General features: G+C 50.4%; 1 protein-coding gene across 17 annotated transcripts in view; it reads left to right on the top strand.

The window, feature by feature from the left end:
- Positions 1-232: 232 nt before the first annotated feature.
- TPM1 (tropomyosin 1) overlaps positions 233-15676 on the top strand; it is a gene marked incomplete at its 3' end in the record, with an annotated part of 32975 nt that continues 17531 nt past the window's right edge. For 3 of the 17 annotated variants that reach the window (XM_081887804.1, XM_081887789.1, XM_081887803.1), the window contains exon 1: positions 9026-9175. In XM_081887804.1, the coding sequence (XP_081743930.1) occupies positions 9041-9175 (135 nt within the window). In that variant the 5' untranslated portion in view covers positions 9026-9040. Of the gene's footprint in view, positions 539-1772; positions 1899-2068; positions 2195-8830; positions 9176-15676 lie in introns of those variants that run through there. The other 14 variants (XM_081887792.1, XM_081887793.1, XM_081887800.1 and 11 more) reach the window with 10 other exon arrangements.

Raw genomic sequence — 15676 nt, 5'->3', positions numbered from 1 at the left:
CCGGCAGCAGCGGCGGCGGCTCCTGCCGTCTCGCCCCGTCCCTCTTTGCCCTTATATAGGCATCTCTGGGATCAAATGGCAGGGAGAAGAGAAAAGGATGCGGAGAAGGAGAGGAGGAGGGCTGGGGAGGCGGGCGGGCGGAGGAAGGGCGGCGCGAGCCCTTTCCCAAAAAAGTATTGGATGTCTCCAGGAATGCACTCGGCCCCCGGGGACGGCGGTACTTATCTGCCCGGCGCGACTGGGGAGGCGCTCGCACTTCAGCCCGGCCCTTCGTCTCCGCGCAGCCCAGCCTCCTCCAGGAAGGCGCTCCAGACGCAGCAGCAGCAGCCAGACGCACAGCTCCGCCGCCGCCGCCGCCTTCGAACCGGGACCTTCTTCTTCTTCTTGCCGCTGACCCCCGACCACCGCCGCCGCCGCCGCCGCCATGGATGCCATCAAGAAGAAGATGCAGATGCTCAAACTGGACAAGGAGAACGCCTTGGACCGGGCCGAGCAAGCCGAAGCCGACAAGAAGGCGGCCGAGGACAGGAGCAAGCAGGTGGGCGGACGCCCCGTCGGGGCCCCGCAGGGGAGTGGAGGGAGTTTGGAGTGGGGCTGGGGAATGTGGGGAACCACCCTCCGAGAAGGCGAGGGGGGCGCGCCAGCAAACGACCCTCCCGATTCTCGACGTGTTTCCTCGGGAGTAAGGTCCGTGGATCTCCAGGAGGTTCTGCCTTCCCGGCGTTGGGTTTCTGGAGTGCTTTGTAAGAAAGAGGGCGCGCGGTGGGCCGTCGAGGAAATTTGCCAAAAGTGGGGGTGTCTTTCTTTTTTGCCCCTGGAAGAAGCTGGGCTCACGGGAGAGAAGGGACCTGCACCTCCTCCTGAGGAAAGCAGTTGGCTGAAGGGGAACGCTTCTGGACGGTGGCTCGACAGTAGCAGGCCCCGCTCCGCGGCGGAAGAGAAGCAGGGTGTGCCGTGGGACGTTTTGACACAGGGAGTCACAGGCCGGCCTGCCAGCTTTCTGAGCGTCAAACTAGTTTCACTGCAATAAGAGGCGCAGAATCCCTACAGCAGGACCAGAAGCCTCTTTTCCCAGAAGTAAAATCCCATGGGGATGGGATTTTACTTCTGAGAAAAGATGCAGAAGGCCAGGCGGTGAGGCTGCCCATTGGGCTCAAGGGCCCTGATCCTGAGGAGGCATGCCTAGAGGATTGAGCCCACAGCCTCCCTGTGGGAGGAAGCCCCAACATTCCCTGTTCTGCTTGACTTCCAAGTGGGCATGAGGGTCCTTGCCATCAATCAGTCCAGGCCAGCTCAAGCTTGTCATGACTAAGCCCCACTGAAAATAGTTACTCACAAATAACTTGTTTTGTTGGTTTCAGCAAGATTTACTAGTGACTAGGTATAGCTGAATTGGGGTAGAGTTCAAATCAGGGACTGTCTCCCACCCCACTTTTTTAAAAGTGATCTCCAGAGTGGGGTTAAAAAATAAAAAGAACAACCAAACCCTCTAAGTCAATAACTATATCTAAGCACAGGGTGTTGACTGGCCTGTGGATGGGCCTGCGTCCACGGCTCAGATCTCACATGCCACTTGGTTAATGCCTTTTCTCCTGCTTCTGGTCTTGTCTGCCCATGTGATGGAGACCTTTAAAAATATTGTGCTTGCTAATTCCAGGGTGGGTGGGAGGAATCCAAGAGGGTGGCTGAAGGCAGGGCAATGTCCCTGGACACAAATGCATCTGAGTGTGTTGTCTGTCTCCTCCTCTTTTGCCTCTAACATGCGTGGCTAGTTGGAGGAGGACATTCTGCAGTTGGAAAAGCAACTGCGGGCCTCTGAGGATGAGAGGGACCGGGTTCTGGAAGAGCAGCACAAAGCGGAAGAGAGCCTGCTGGCTGCGGATGAGAAGGCCACCAAGGTACCGTGCTGAGAGGATGCTAACGGTTCTCCTTCTCTCCCTCTTTCCTCCTTCTCTCCTCCTCTGTCCATCTGTCCTTCTGCACCTGCACCTCTCCTGTGCGCGATCACCTTGCCTGCTGCACCCCCTTCTCCCACACGTCCTCCCTGCTTTCCCCACGCCACAACCAGCTGGAGGATGAGCTGGTGTCTCTGCAAAAGAAGCTGAAGAGCACTGAAGATGAACTGGACAAATATTCTGAGTCCCTGAAAGATGCCCAGGAAAAGTTGGAGGTGGCAGAGAAAAAGGCTGCAGATGTGAGTACCCTTCCCTTTCCACCATCACACACACCACTAACATTTGGGCTGCCCTCAGCCCAAGCAATCTCTAAGGCCACCCAAGTCCATCTTCAGGGCCAGGCATCTATTGACATGGGTGGATGGGCAGGAACAGACCATTTTCCTTGCACGATGACAGTCACCCCATCACCAAAGAGCATGGGTACCATTTGTTCATTTTGGGTACCTCCAAGCGTGTGAAGTGCTACTGCTTCATAAGCTAAGGGGAAAGATGTCTGTTGGGGTCAATATGCAGGCAGAGGATGAAGGGATAATTGATGTTACATTTAAAATCTTTGCAACTATTCAAAAGACACATATTGATACACATAAAACAGGGAAGGGATGTAAATAATTAGGGTTGTTGAGTTGAGGCTCCAATGCATATAATGGATACCCAGTAGGTTACCAAAAGATGTCTGTGCTTAAGGATTTGAGGGTACAGGTAGGCCAATGATTCTTAACTTCCAAACCATCTTCTGGTTTTGAAAGTCAGAAGGTTTGTCAAGAAAACTACAGCTGTGAGAACTCAGCCCGGAAGGTGATACTTGCTGGGTCTGCAGTCTGCAGGAGATAGATCCAGAGAATAAGCATCGGGGTTATATATAGCTCAGCACTTTATATGGTATGGGAGAGAGCTGCACCCTTTGCAGCCTCTCACTCCGCCCACCTGTCTACCCCTTGACGAGTATTAAATAGTCCCATGCATGTAACTCTCAGACATTTGTAGCTCCCCGTCCTTTACGGTGCAAGGGAAATTCTTTCCAAGTAAAGACGTCCTCCCAAGTTTAGAGCGAGTGATGCACATCCCAAGCAGATGATGTCACTTATATTTATCTCATTTGAAAAATGGTAGCATAACTTCCTTATACATAAGTGGTTTTAGAAAGAATGGGCAAAAGTGCGGTGTTAAATGAAGACGATCCAGTGCAAGTTTGAAGACAAACTTCTTTCTTATTTCTGCTCAGTCCATTGCATAGGATTAAAAAAGAAAGTCTTGTGCCCAGGAATCTGTTTGACTTAATTTCAGCCATAGAACCACAGAATGACTCGTCGTCTCAGAGACAGGCTGCGTCTAATCTGCTTCAGATGTGTTTCCCCCGTATGTGGCATTCTATAGATGGAAGTTAGCATTCCAGCCAGCCGGTTTATTTAACTTGTTCAAAGGAACCGCATATAGATCCAGGGGAGATATTCCTTATAAGGAAAAGAATGCAGACTATTTTGAAATGGCTTGTCTCAGATGAAGGCTGGGGAGAGCTGAGAAATGCTACTGGATTCTCAGAAGGAGACTCTTGCCGTTTCCCTTTAATTCAGAAAGCAGGCACATTGGCTTGCAAATGTTGAAAGGAAAGTGAGAGCTCCTTCCCCATCTTTTCCCATCCTGTACCTTTTAGGTGTGGGGTTTCTTTTTGTAGAAAGCAGCAAAAGGAGATCCAGTGCTGATTGATCTAGAAGGCCAACTTGCCTAGAGAGGAAATAATTTCCTGGATTGATTCAGAAAAATGCTTAGGGAAGGACGGATGTTAAATGAGTGTGCATGAGGAAGGGCTCCCTGGAGTGAGATCACCTTTACCGGCTGGGATTGGGCAACTGCAGGGACATTAGTCATGGGCAAAGCAGACAGCAGTCAGCCTCCAAATCACTTCCTTTGAGACACACTGGTTTGCCTGTAGTTGGAGGGAACAGCTTAATGAGTAACTTTAGGGTGTTGCTATCCTGTTCCTGCGTGGCCTCCTCCAGTCAGCAGAGTCTTGGCAGGTGCCCTTTTACTGTAAAGGTGTGCCCTACTGTTCTAAATTGTCACAGATCCTACTTTCAGAAGCCTTCACTGCCAGAAAGCTGTAGTACAGGCAGCCCCATCTGAACTTGCTCTGCTTTGAAAACTATGTTTGAGAGAGAGAGAGAGAGACAAACACACACACAGAGAGAGAGAGAGAGAGATATCAGTACTACTCGTGCAGCATGTTGACTCAGGACCGAGTCCCACTGAGTAGATTGAGTGGGGTGGGGTTTGCTGGCTGGTAAGTGTTTAGGGATTGCAGCCTTTCAGCCCAATCCTATACTATTATACTCAAAAGTAAGGTGAGTTGAGTAATCTGGGGCTTACTCCCCAGGTGCTTGAAATGGCAGCTGAAATCTGCCTGTTATTCCATCCTCCACTTCTGCCCTGAGTGCCTGTGTGTGTTTTGAAGACTTCCTCAGGAGGTTTATGGTAATCCAAAATGGCCATCCGTGGGGGGGGGGGTTCCTCCCTCCCAGGAAGGTGAGCAGGCCAAGTTCCTTCTGGCTTCTGAACACAGCTTTCAACTAAAAATCCATTTGGATGACCAGAACAATATTTTCCATGTGCCGACCTCTGTAGTATATAATTCTGAACATGTGGAACATCCTGTCTTGTGGAAAGGAAACTGTTATAATGAAGAGGGCTAAGCAGCTTCTCTCTTTAAAAAAATACCCTCCTTGCAGACTTCTCCATTCATTTCTAAAAGGGGCATTTTTAAAGCAAACAATTGAAGCTCAGTTTAAATATGAAGCTCTGTGTGTGTGTGTGTGTGTGTGTGTGTGTGTGTGTGTGTGTGTGTGTTAAAAGCAGAAACATCCACATGTAGAAACAACTAGTGCACCAGAGCCACGTGCCACAGACTGGATTCCTGGCGTCCTCCTGTTGCTCACACAGTCACCAGAGACGACGCACCTGGTTGGGGATGAAAACCTGGCAGAAGGTTCTGTAGATGCTAAGTGCTCAGTCCCAGCCAGGTAGGTTGTCGAATTACTGGGTTTTAAATATATATATATACCTGGTGTCATGCTTAAACCAGGGCTGAGGAGGAGCTGATTCTGACCTAGGCCAACACCCACCACACCCAACTTGGCGACTCATCTGACCAAGATTTGAAGCCAAAGTTTAACTGAAGTTGCAAATCCTAGTCAAACGGAAACCCTGGCTAGCCTTTGCCATAGCTCATATCAGGAGATAAGGCAGGAGTGAGGAAACCACTCCCTGTGGGGAGCAGAAAAAGAGAAGCCCATAGCTCAATGGCAGACATCCCTGGCTTTTGCATGCACAGTAGTACCTCGGGTTAAGTACTTAATTCGTTCCGGAGGTCCGTTATTAACATGAAACTGTTCTTAACCTGAAGCACCACTTTAGCTAATGGGGCCTCCCGCTGCCGCCGCCGCACCGCCTGAGCACGATTTCTGTACTCATCCTGAAGCAAAGTTCTTAACCTGAGGTACTATTTCTGGGTTAGCGGAGTCTGTAACCTGAAGCGTATGTAACCTGAAGCGTATTTAACCCGAGGTACCACTATAGAAGTTTGGTGACCTGGTTCCCCCCCCCCCCCGTGTTTTGAACTAAAACTCCCATCAACTCCAGCCAGCTGGGCACCAGACTGCTTTAAAGGATCCTTGCCTGAGACCTTGACAAGCTGTTGCCAGTCAAAGACAGCAGTACTGGACGAGATCAGGAATAGGCAGGCTTTAGGATCCGCTTTCGTTTTTTTACCAAACCCCCAAGACCAGCCAATTGGAGTCAGTTACAAGAGGCATCTTTTTGGTATTCTCCACTTGGTTCTGCAATCAGAAGGAAGGAATGGCGATGGCATAAGGCATCTCCTCTACTGCCCTTCGACTGTCCTCCACTGTGGTTTTTCTGGTGGTGCCAAGAATCCCCCTGTGCCTTGTTGCTATGAAACTCCTTGGAGATATCTGGAGTATTTTGGACAGCACTTTAGCATCCTGCTGTCACTAAGCCCCACCTATCCTAGAATGACTCTGGAATATGGAGTGTTCAACTCAAGGCGATTCTCTGGTTTGACATTCCCTGTGTTTCAGCCAGTATTCTTCCTAGTTTTCTCTAGCCCAGCAAGTCCTGCTCCTTCCCCCTTCCTGTTTTCTCAGGGGGCAGGGCACAATTTTTCCATTCCATTTGCATTATAACACAAGCATGTTCAGAGCCAATTTAAAACCTCTTTGCTCTTTCCCAAATAGAAGGATGTAAAGTCCCCTTCCCCCACCGAACACACCTAGAGTTGCACAGAGGCCACAATTCTGTTTGCTGCTATCTTGAACAAGCATACTTTTCAGAATTCATGCAAGTTCTCTAAGCCTTCCCTGCAAACATAGACCAGTATAGAGATGGTAATAATATTGGTCTACCTTGCAGGACTCTTGTGAGGAATGGTGAGATAAGGCATGTGAAATGATTTGAATGCCAGCAAATGCTAAGTGGCATTAAGGCCACAACCCTAAAAACCTAAGCAGCTTTGTACTGAATCAGACCCTTAGTGTAGAGACAATACTGAGGTAGATGAACTAACTGGCAACAGTTCTCATGGGGTTTCAGACAATAGAAATCCCAAAGCTATACCTGGTGGTGCCAGAGATTGAAACTGGGGCCATCTGCATGCAAAGCCACTGAGCTCCAGCCCTTCCAAACAGAGGAGTAATATCCATCAGACACAACAGGATTTGCTTCTGAATAGACATGCATAAGATTGCACTGCATATCTCCCATAATGGTTGTCAGAAACGTAGAAAAGCACCTATCATTCTCATAATAATAATAATAATTTATTATTTGTACCCCGCCCATCTGGCTGGGTCTCCCCAGCCACTCTGGGTGGCTTCCAACAAAGATGAAAGATACACTAAAATGTCACATATTAAAAACTTCCCTGAACAGGGCTGCCTTCAGATGTCTTCTGAATGTCAGGTAGATGTTTATCGCTTTGACATCTGATGGGAGGGCGTTCCATTTCATGTCCTCCCATTTCATTTGCATTGTTATGGTGGCCTTTTCGCAATCTCTGTTGGTGGGAGTCTGCCTTGTTTTTGCATATCTGGCTCTTGCTAGGTAGCCTGCTAAACAATTAATGCTGGGAATCTTTAGCAGGCTCAGTCCCTGGCAACTACTTCCTACAGTGCTATTGTGACAGCTGGCTCAACTCTTTAGATGGTTTGAAGCCAGGAAATGTTGCTGTAGTATCACTTGGAGCCAAAGCATCTATCTGTCCCTGGGAGCACAACACCTTCCACCTTGGAAGTGCTGTGAATCTTTGACCACCAGGTAGCACTTGTGCACCTTTTCTGCAAAGTCTCCATTCACTTCCACCCTCCCCCTTTTCTGCTGCAGCAACCCCCAAACCTCTCACCCATTCCTGCCCCAGGGCATTTTGCCTTAGTACAAAGAGGAGAGAGAGGCTGGGGCAGGGGCAGTTCCAGGAGAACAGGCCTGGGACAAAGCCGCTTAGTCCACCACAGCACAGGAACAGGGCCAGGTGACCCTTCCTTGCTACCCAAGCAAGAGTCATGTGGGTCAGGGGGCTGCATCTTGGGAAATGCGAGATCTGGCTGCATTCAATACCAAGTTCTCTCATCTTGTGTCAGGGCTATTCCACTTCAGGTAGCAAGGGAGGGCTCACAGGACAGGATTGTTCCTCCATGTGCAAAAATGGTTAATATATTTGCTTGGTTAATACATTCCACTACTGATACAAAAACATCTAGATAGCTAGTATGCCCATGAAAACAAGCTAAGGCATAACCCTGACATGCTAGATTTATTGAAGCAGGGATTTGAGGTATTTCTGAAAGAGCATCCCTCATGCAAGCTTGACCTGTCCAGAGGTTGCCTGCCTCTTCAGGGCCATTCACTGGGGAAATATTTGGGTACTCTTATGCAGAGAGGCAGGGATGCGGGTGGCGCTGTGGGTTAAACCACAGAGCCTAGGGCTTGCCGATCAGAAGGTTGGCAGTTCGAATCCCTGCGACGGGGTGAGCTCCCGTTGCTCGGTCCCTGCTCCTGCCAACCTAGCAGTTCGAAAGCACATCAAAGTGCAAGTAGATAAATAGGTACCGCTCTGGCGGGAAGGTAAACAGCGTTTCCGTGCGCTGCTCTGGTTCGCCAGAAGTGGCTTAGTCATGCTGGCCACAAGACCCGGAAGCTGTACGCCGGCTCCCTCAGCCAATAAAGCGAGATGAGCACCACAACCCCAGAGTCGGCCACGACTGGACCTAACAGTCAGGGGTCCCTTTACCAATGCAGAGAGGCAATCAAAAGCAGATAACATAGCATGATCCCAGAAGTGTTTACTCCACTGTAAGATTTTGTGGGCCTTGCAAAAAAAGTATGTGAGGAACTGTGTCTGCATGCAAACTGATCATGGACATGCTTGTTGTTGTTGTTGTTTAGTCGTGTCTGACTCCTTGTGACCCCTTAGACCAGGCGTACTCAGTAGCAAATCCCATGGCTTTGATCTGTAGCGGGACTCACTCCCGAGGAATTCTAGGAAATGAATTCCACTGGTTTTACAATTCCACTTGTTACAATCAAGCCGGATATATATGTATATATATATTATTGATTTTTAAAAACTAATAAGGGAGGGGTTTACTTCCAAACTAACAGTGTAAAAGGGGTGGAGGTCTCCACATATAAATTGGGCGAGGAATTAGGCAGCGCGATCCGTAGCGCATTTCACCCGCAGGAAGTCCCGCAGATCTCGATGATGCTGGTTGGGCTTGAGCGGTTCTCCAGGCGCTGAAGATGCGGCCTTGAAACGACTGCGGCTTACTTGCGAGTAAGTGTCCGCGCAGCCCACTGCAGGGCAGGGCGCGGCTCCGCGCCGAGACGCGGCGTCTGCTGGCGGCGCAGGTGGGCGCTGGCGGGGCCGGGAAGGCGGACTTCCGGAGGCGGCGAGGCGGGAGGAGCCGGGGTGGGCGCCGCCTTGCCTCCTGGCCCTGCGCCGCGCTGCTTGCCGGTCGGCCGCGGCCCGCTTCCCCTTCTGGCAGCCTCGCCTCCTGCTCTCTCCTGCGGTGCCCATGGCGGCGGGGCTCAGCTCGCTGGAGGCCGTGCGCCGCAAGATCCGCAGCCTGCAAGAGCAGGCGGACGGCGCCGAGGAAAGGGCCGGCCGCCTCCAGCGGGAGCTCGACGAGGAGCGGGCGCTGCGCGAACAGGTAGGCGGCGGCGGCCATCCCCCGAGCATCGCGCCGGGCGCCGCATTCCCAAGGGCGGCGCCCGCCCTTCCTGCGCCTTTGCGCCTCTGGGGAGCTTCGCGCGCTCCGCCGAGAGCCCCGATCCAGCTCGCCTGGGAACCGGGAAGACGCGGAGCGCGAAAGGGGGGTCTTTCTCTTTCCAGCTCCCGTCTCGGATTTCTAGCAAGGAGGGACTTGGGGAGCCCCGCTTGGAGTCGGGAGCCCTTCCATCCCGGAGACGAGAGGGAGCCCCGTCTCCCTCCTCGGGCCTCGGGCCCTTCGCGCTTTGCAAGGCGCGCCCCGTAGGAGCCTCCCCGAAGCTTCCTCGGGAGACAAAGGGGGCTGCCGGGGATGCTGCGATGGCCTCGCCTCGGCGAACAAAGGCGGCGCTTTGGGGAAGTTCCCCGCGAGAAGCGAGCTGGCCCTTGCAAGGGGAGCCTGGCGCGGCGCGGCTTCGACCGAGGCCGAGGAGAGCCTTGCAGGAGTCGCTTGGGGCTCAGGCTCGGAGAGGAAGCGAGTTACCGTTTAGGATTGCTTTGCGCGGGGTGGCGCAAGGGGCAAGTCTGCACCACATGCCCCTGAAAATCTGAATTCGGGGTAGCGCAAAACCCACCTTTACACCTCTGGGATGAAGAGGACGGGGCTCTGGGCACAGCGAGGGGGTTCAAAGTGGTTGCTTTTTTAAACGGAGTAAAATCCATGCAAAACAGTATGGTTGTGGAGGACATGCATTAATGTGCACACTTTGATTCCGGTTTATCCGGACTTCCTTGTAAGCAGCAGAAATTGGCATGCCAGCCTCATAGCCTACCCAGAAATTTGCCTGGTGTCAAGCGGGACCATTGGAGCATCTTGGCTTCAGTCTTGGCTACAAGGGCTCTCCAGGGATTTGCGCAGGAGGTTTTCGAACTGCTAAGGATCGAACTTGGAAGAAGGGGCTGAGCTGCTGTTCTTTCCCCCTCTGAGCTAGCGTCCTTCCCTAACTTGGGGGGGGGGTGGCGGGTAGGTGAGGCTCAGAGACTTAGTCAATGCAAACCAGAAATCGTTTAAAGCTAAGCAGAGACTTGAATTCCTCCCCAACTTAAACCCAGTGTCCTGCCTCTGCACCCTATTAACTTTTCTCTTTAAAATGTTGGGGGATTTGCTCCCATGGGTGTAGCCAGGGGGGCTGCACCCCCCAATCAAGTAAATAAATAAATAAATATACATAACTAACTGACCAATTTCATTTGCAGATATCTTGGTTCTGCCCCTGCAACAAAAGCCCGCCCCCGCCAAAATAATTCCTGGCTACACCCATGTTTGCTCCCAAAGTAGAAAGTGCTGGTTCCTTCATGTGTGTGTGTGTCCCTCTCTGTGCCTTTCACAGCTGATGCCACTTAGAATCATAGACTGGGTCGTGGATTTGAGCCCCACGTTGGCCAAAAGATTCCTGCACTGCAGAGGGTTAGACTCTAGATGACCCTTGTGGTCATACAATCCAACCCCCTACAATGCAGGACCCACAGCTAAAGAATCACTGATATAGGTGGCCCTCCATCCCCAATGAAGGAGAGACCACCCCCCTCTGTGCACATCTTGCCCTGCCCCCAGCCTCAAAAGGCAGCTGAACAATCATTTTGGAATGTTCCCAATACAGGGTCACAAACCACATTGTGTGTTATACCTGTGCAAATTTGTTGACCAGAGGAGGGGTGGGGACCCTTTGGCCCTCCTTAAGTTGTTGGATTCCATTCCCCCATCAGCTGCAGCCGTCAGCAAGGTCAGGGATGATGGGAGTTGTAGTCTGGCAACATTTGGAGGATGTTCCGCACCCCGGACTAGAGTTCTTTCCCAATGAACATCAGAAGAGTCCTGCTGCTGGATCAGATCAAAGAGCATAAGAATAGTTTTGCTGGATCAGGCCAAAGACCCTTCGGGCCCTGCATCTGTTTCTCACAATGGCCCATTCGATGGCCGCCTCCTGCAGAATGGAAACATCATCTGTCCTACCAGTTCTCTTAGTAGGCTAGCAAAAAATAGCAATAGTAAGAAAAGTCTTCTGCAGAGCAGATTGGGGCATGAGGGGTGCTGGTTATGGGAAAACATTTCCCTCCCCCCCCTTCTCCGTGGCCAGACCATTCATGCACCCCCATGGCATTCCTTGTTGCCTGCCAGGGGAGTTGCTCAGCCAAACTTTGGCCCTCCATCTGTTGCTAGAATACTGCTCTCCACCTTCCCTGAACCCTGGCCATGCTGGCTGCCAGGTTTGCTGGGTGATGGCAACATCTGGGGGTCATTGCTCCTGCCCTGGCTCTCCTAATCTGGGAGAATATGCTCCCACCTTTTGTTGTGTCCTTTCTTGGTGTAAGTAATGGCTTTGCTACTCGACACCACAACTCCCTGTGGCAGATAATTCTGCAGGTTAACAGTGTACTTAAAATGACAAAACGCTCCAGAGATTCCACTTGGCCATCATTACTATTGAAAAAGACCCCTATTTGTGCACTTTCCTGCCCTGCTTTTGGTGCAACCTTCTCTTCATCCAGGTTGTTAGTGTGTGGTTGTGCTGTCTGGGCTGCAAATTCTCAAGCGTGTGTCTGAGATTCACCCACAAAAGAACTCCGCCTTGTGCAGGTGCAGCGGGTGACTCAGACATCATGGATGCCTGGGTGATGGGCAACTTCCCTGAGCACTGCTAACCAGTTTCATTCAAGCTGTGATCCTGTGTTCATGGGAATAATCTCCCTTGACTTCTAAGTAAATATGCATATTGATGTTGGTACCATTTTATTTAGAAAAACCAATGTGAACATCTTTGAATCTGGTTTCCTTTGCCACAAGGCTGAGTTTCACATGGCTGCTATGCACAGGGTTGCCATATAGCTGTTCAGATCAGGACTTGGGTTTTTTTTTGGGGGGGGTTAAAACACAAGCTGGGGGGAAAGGGGCACCTGCAACAAAATGTTCAGGATGCCAGCAGCTCCCTCCCGCCTCCATTTCAAGCACTTCAAACACCATCACTTCTCTCAAAGGATCCTGGGAACTTGTAGTTTGCTAAGGCTACTGAGAGGTGTTAGGAGAGTGGTTTAACAAACCCTCTTCTTGGGGAACTCTGGGAGCTGTAGTTCTCTTGAGGGGAATGGGGGGTCTGCTCACAACTCTCAGCACCCTTAACAAACTACAGCTCCCATGGTTCTTTGGAGAAGCCATGGCCATGAAAAGGGATGTATAGTGCAGGTGGGGTCTTCGTTGCTATTCCTGTTTGCCTGCTGGGATCCTGCCCTTTTCTCTGCAGCAAACATTTAGTTGGGCAGGTGCCGTGTGGGGTGGATGCTTGACTTAATGGCACGTGACCCACTTGTTTGCTTGATCACCATGCAAAGCACAGGGAGGTGGGGATGAGAAGAGGAGGGGCAGAGGGAACCCGGAGCCAGGGCTGCTTGGGGATGTGGGCTCTAGATGGAGCAGGACTCCAACTCCTGCCGTCTCTGACCATTGGCCATGCTGCCTGCTGGGATTCCAGGTTTCCCCATCCCTGACTTAGATGGTTTTGCAATTCAGGCCACAGTCCTATGCCTGGGGGCTCATCTCAGCATCTGAGAAAACGTTGCTCGTTAAGGAAGCCTTGCATGTATATTTTACATTTTTCTTGCTTGCTTGTTTCTCCAAAGAGACTGGAGGCAGCAAATAGACAGTAGGAAAAACAGATTAAAGCAAACATGATTCATTTTTATAAATAATAAATAAATAAATCCCCCAAAGCACATGTTCAGATCAACCCATTTAACAAATTCCAGCAGCATGAAAATAATGTAGAAGCCATCCTGGGGTGGGGGTGGGGTGGAGATATATTATCAACCCAAGGACTTTTAAAGCCAAGGTCATTTAAGCAAGTCCACAAAAGTTGATAGTCTGTAAAAAATGTTGTCTAGCCTGCTGCAGAATGGCAGTGCTGGGCTGGAGAGCAGGCAAGCGCTTAAAGGCCAGGCTGTAAGAAATGGCCAGTGTATTGTGCAAATTCCAAATCCTGTGAGGATACTCCTTTAAAACACAGAGATCAGGTAACTAGCAGAGTTGTTGAAGGGGAGTCTCTGCAGGGTGGAGGGTGCCTTTCCCTTCCCATTCACTTCAGAATGACGACTGGAGGGGGAGGGAAATAGTTGCTGTCAAGCCCAGCAGCAATCATTAATCCCTGGTCTTCTCATAGTGAAACTATGAGCAAACACAGACCAGAAACTTGTGTTTATCGGCTAGCCCTGGTGCCCCTCCGGTGTCATGGGTAGTTTTCTTTACCATATAAGGAAAAGCCCTGCTTTGCAGAAAGAGGGGGGAAAGGCGGGGGGGGGGAGGGAGAGAGCAAGGCCATAATTTTGGGACTTTCAAGGAAACTACAAGCAAGCCTCGGCTGACTTTCTGCTTTGGGAACAGGAAGTGGGATGGTGACCTTTAATCACTGCAGACTGCAACTGGGTTGAGATCAGTTTTGATGTAATTATTAACTGGGCTTCCTAATTGGTTTTTTCCACACTTGAGACCAGGGTTGTTTGCCAGTTTTCCCCTCCCCAGAGATGAAAGTGCTGTAACACTGAGAGCCTCAGAAAGCACACATGGACTCTACTTTAGCCACAATGGCCCAGGAAGTAATTCTGTGCAGGCCCCACCCAGGTGAACAGGAACTCAGTGCATTGAAATGTGGCGTCGCCCTTTTGACTTCCAGAAACTTGTATTTATTCCTGATCTTTTTGCACTGGAGATCCTAAGCAATAGGGAGGCTTTTGCATCAAAAACCACAGCAACTGAGTTTGCAGAAGAGCATGAAAATGTGGCTTAGGTTGCAGTCCTAAACCCACTTCCTAGTGAGTAAGCTCTGTTGCACACAGTGGAGTTTCCATCAAAGTTGACACGTCACTGTGAACTTGTGGAAGTATTTAAAATTAGGTAGTCTGGTTTGCTCATATTTCATGTTAGAATAAAAATGGTAGAGAATGACATTCCTTGTAAAATAAGGCGTCCCTTGACAAGTTGTATAAAAAGTATTGAACTCTTTTCCCCTCCCCGATAGGATGATATTTGGCACGTGGGCCACCACAAGTTGGGTTGGAGCTACTGACTGGTGCCCTTTCTGGCACAGAGGATCTGAGAGTGCAGGCCACTTCCCCATGCGCTGTGGTTTTTTCTCTTGCTGACTTAGCTGAGGATTCAGCATCAGCCCAGCCCTGGAGAATCAGCCAGGAGTCTGAGCTGTCTCTTTGGGTCGTGTCCAGGACTCCAAGAAACTCCCATGGCCTGCTTATGCCCTGCTTGGTTTAAGTTTCCTGCTTGGCAGGGGGTTGGACGCGATGGCCCTTGTGGTCTCTTCCAACTCTATGATTCTATGCAGAGACCCCAAAGCTTTTCATGGGGGAAATGCATTTCCCTCCTTACTCCATGATTTGAGCAAATAGTCTGGAAGTATGTCAGGCTGGTGTGAAGGAGAAGACAGCTCTCTGCCCCAAGAAGTTTGAAATCTGGAATGACAGTAGCCAACGAGGTACCCTCTAGAAGCTGTTGGATCCCCAACTCCTTTCTGCCCCAGCCAGCGTGACCGGTCATTGAGGATGGTGGGAGTTGGGGATCTGACAACATACAGAGGGTGCTGTGTTGGCCACTTTTTATCTAAATTTTGGAAGCAGAAGGAGTTGCATCCAGGGCAGCACACCTGTAAAGGGCAGTTGCTGGGCCTCATCTCCCCACCCTTCGTGTTCTTACCCTTGATCTATAAGACCCATCCTTCACGTTTTAACTCTAAAAGATGGGGGGGTCCATTTCCTTTGACTGTCTATAAGTGAAAGTGGTTCTTGATCCCTCAGTGAGTGAAAGATCAGACTGCCTGAGGTGTATCATGAAGTAACTCACATGAAAAGGAAAGAGTTGAGAAATATTCTAACAGATGAGGCAAGCGATGATGGGGACACACATGGCCACAGTCTGCTTTTTTAAAGAATCCCCTACTTTAATAATTATAGAATCATAGAGTTGGAAGAGACCACAAGGGCCATCGAGTCCAACCCCCTGCCAAGCAGGAAACACCATCAGAGCACTCCTGACATATGGTTGTCAAGCCTCTGCTTAAAGACCTCCAAAGAAGGAGACTCCACCACACTCCTGGGCAGCAAATTCCACTGTCGAACAGCTCTTACTGTCAGGAAGTTCTTCCTAATGTTTAGGTGGAATCTTCTTTCTTGTAGTTTGGAACCATTGCTCCGTGTCTGCTTCTCTGGAGCAGCAGAAAACAACCTTTCTCCCTCCTCTATGTGACATCCTTTTATATATTTGAACATGGCTATCATATCACCCCTTAACTTCCTCTTCTCCAGGCTAAACATGCCCAGCTCCCTTAGCCGTTCCTCATAAGGCATCGTTTCCAGGCCTTTGACCATTTTGGTTGCCCTCCTCTGGACACGTTCCACTTTGTCAGTGTCCTTCTTGAACTGTGGTGCCCAGAACTGGACACAGTACTCC

This window comes from Podarcis melisellensis (genome assembly GCF_964234715.1).
Source record: "Podarcis melisellensis genome assembly, chromosome: 14".
NCBI lineage: Eukaryota > Metazoa > Chordata > Lepidosauria > Squamata > Lacertidae > Podarcis > Podarcis melisellensis.
This window is presented reverse-complemented; position numbering and strand designations above follow the sequence as displayed.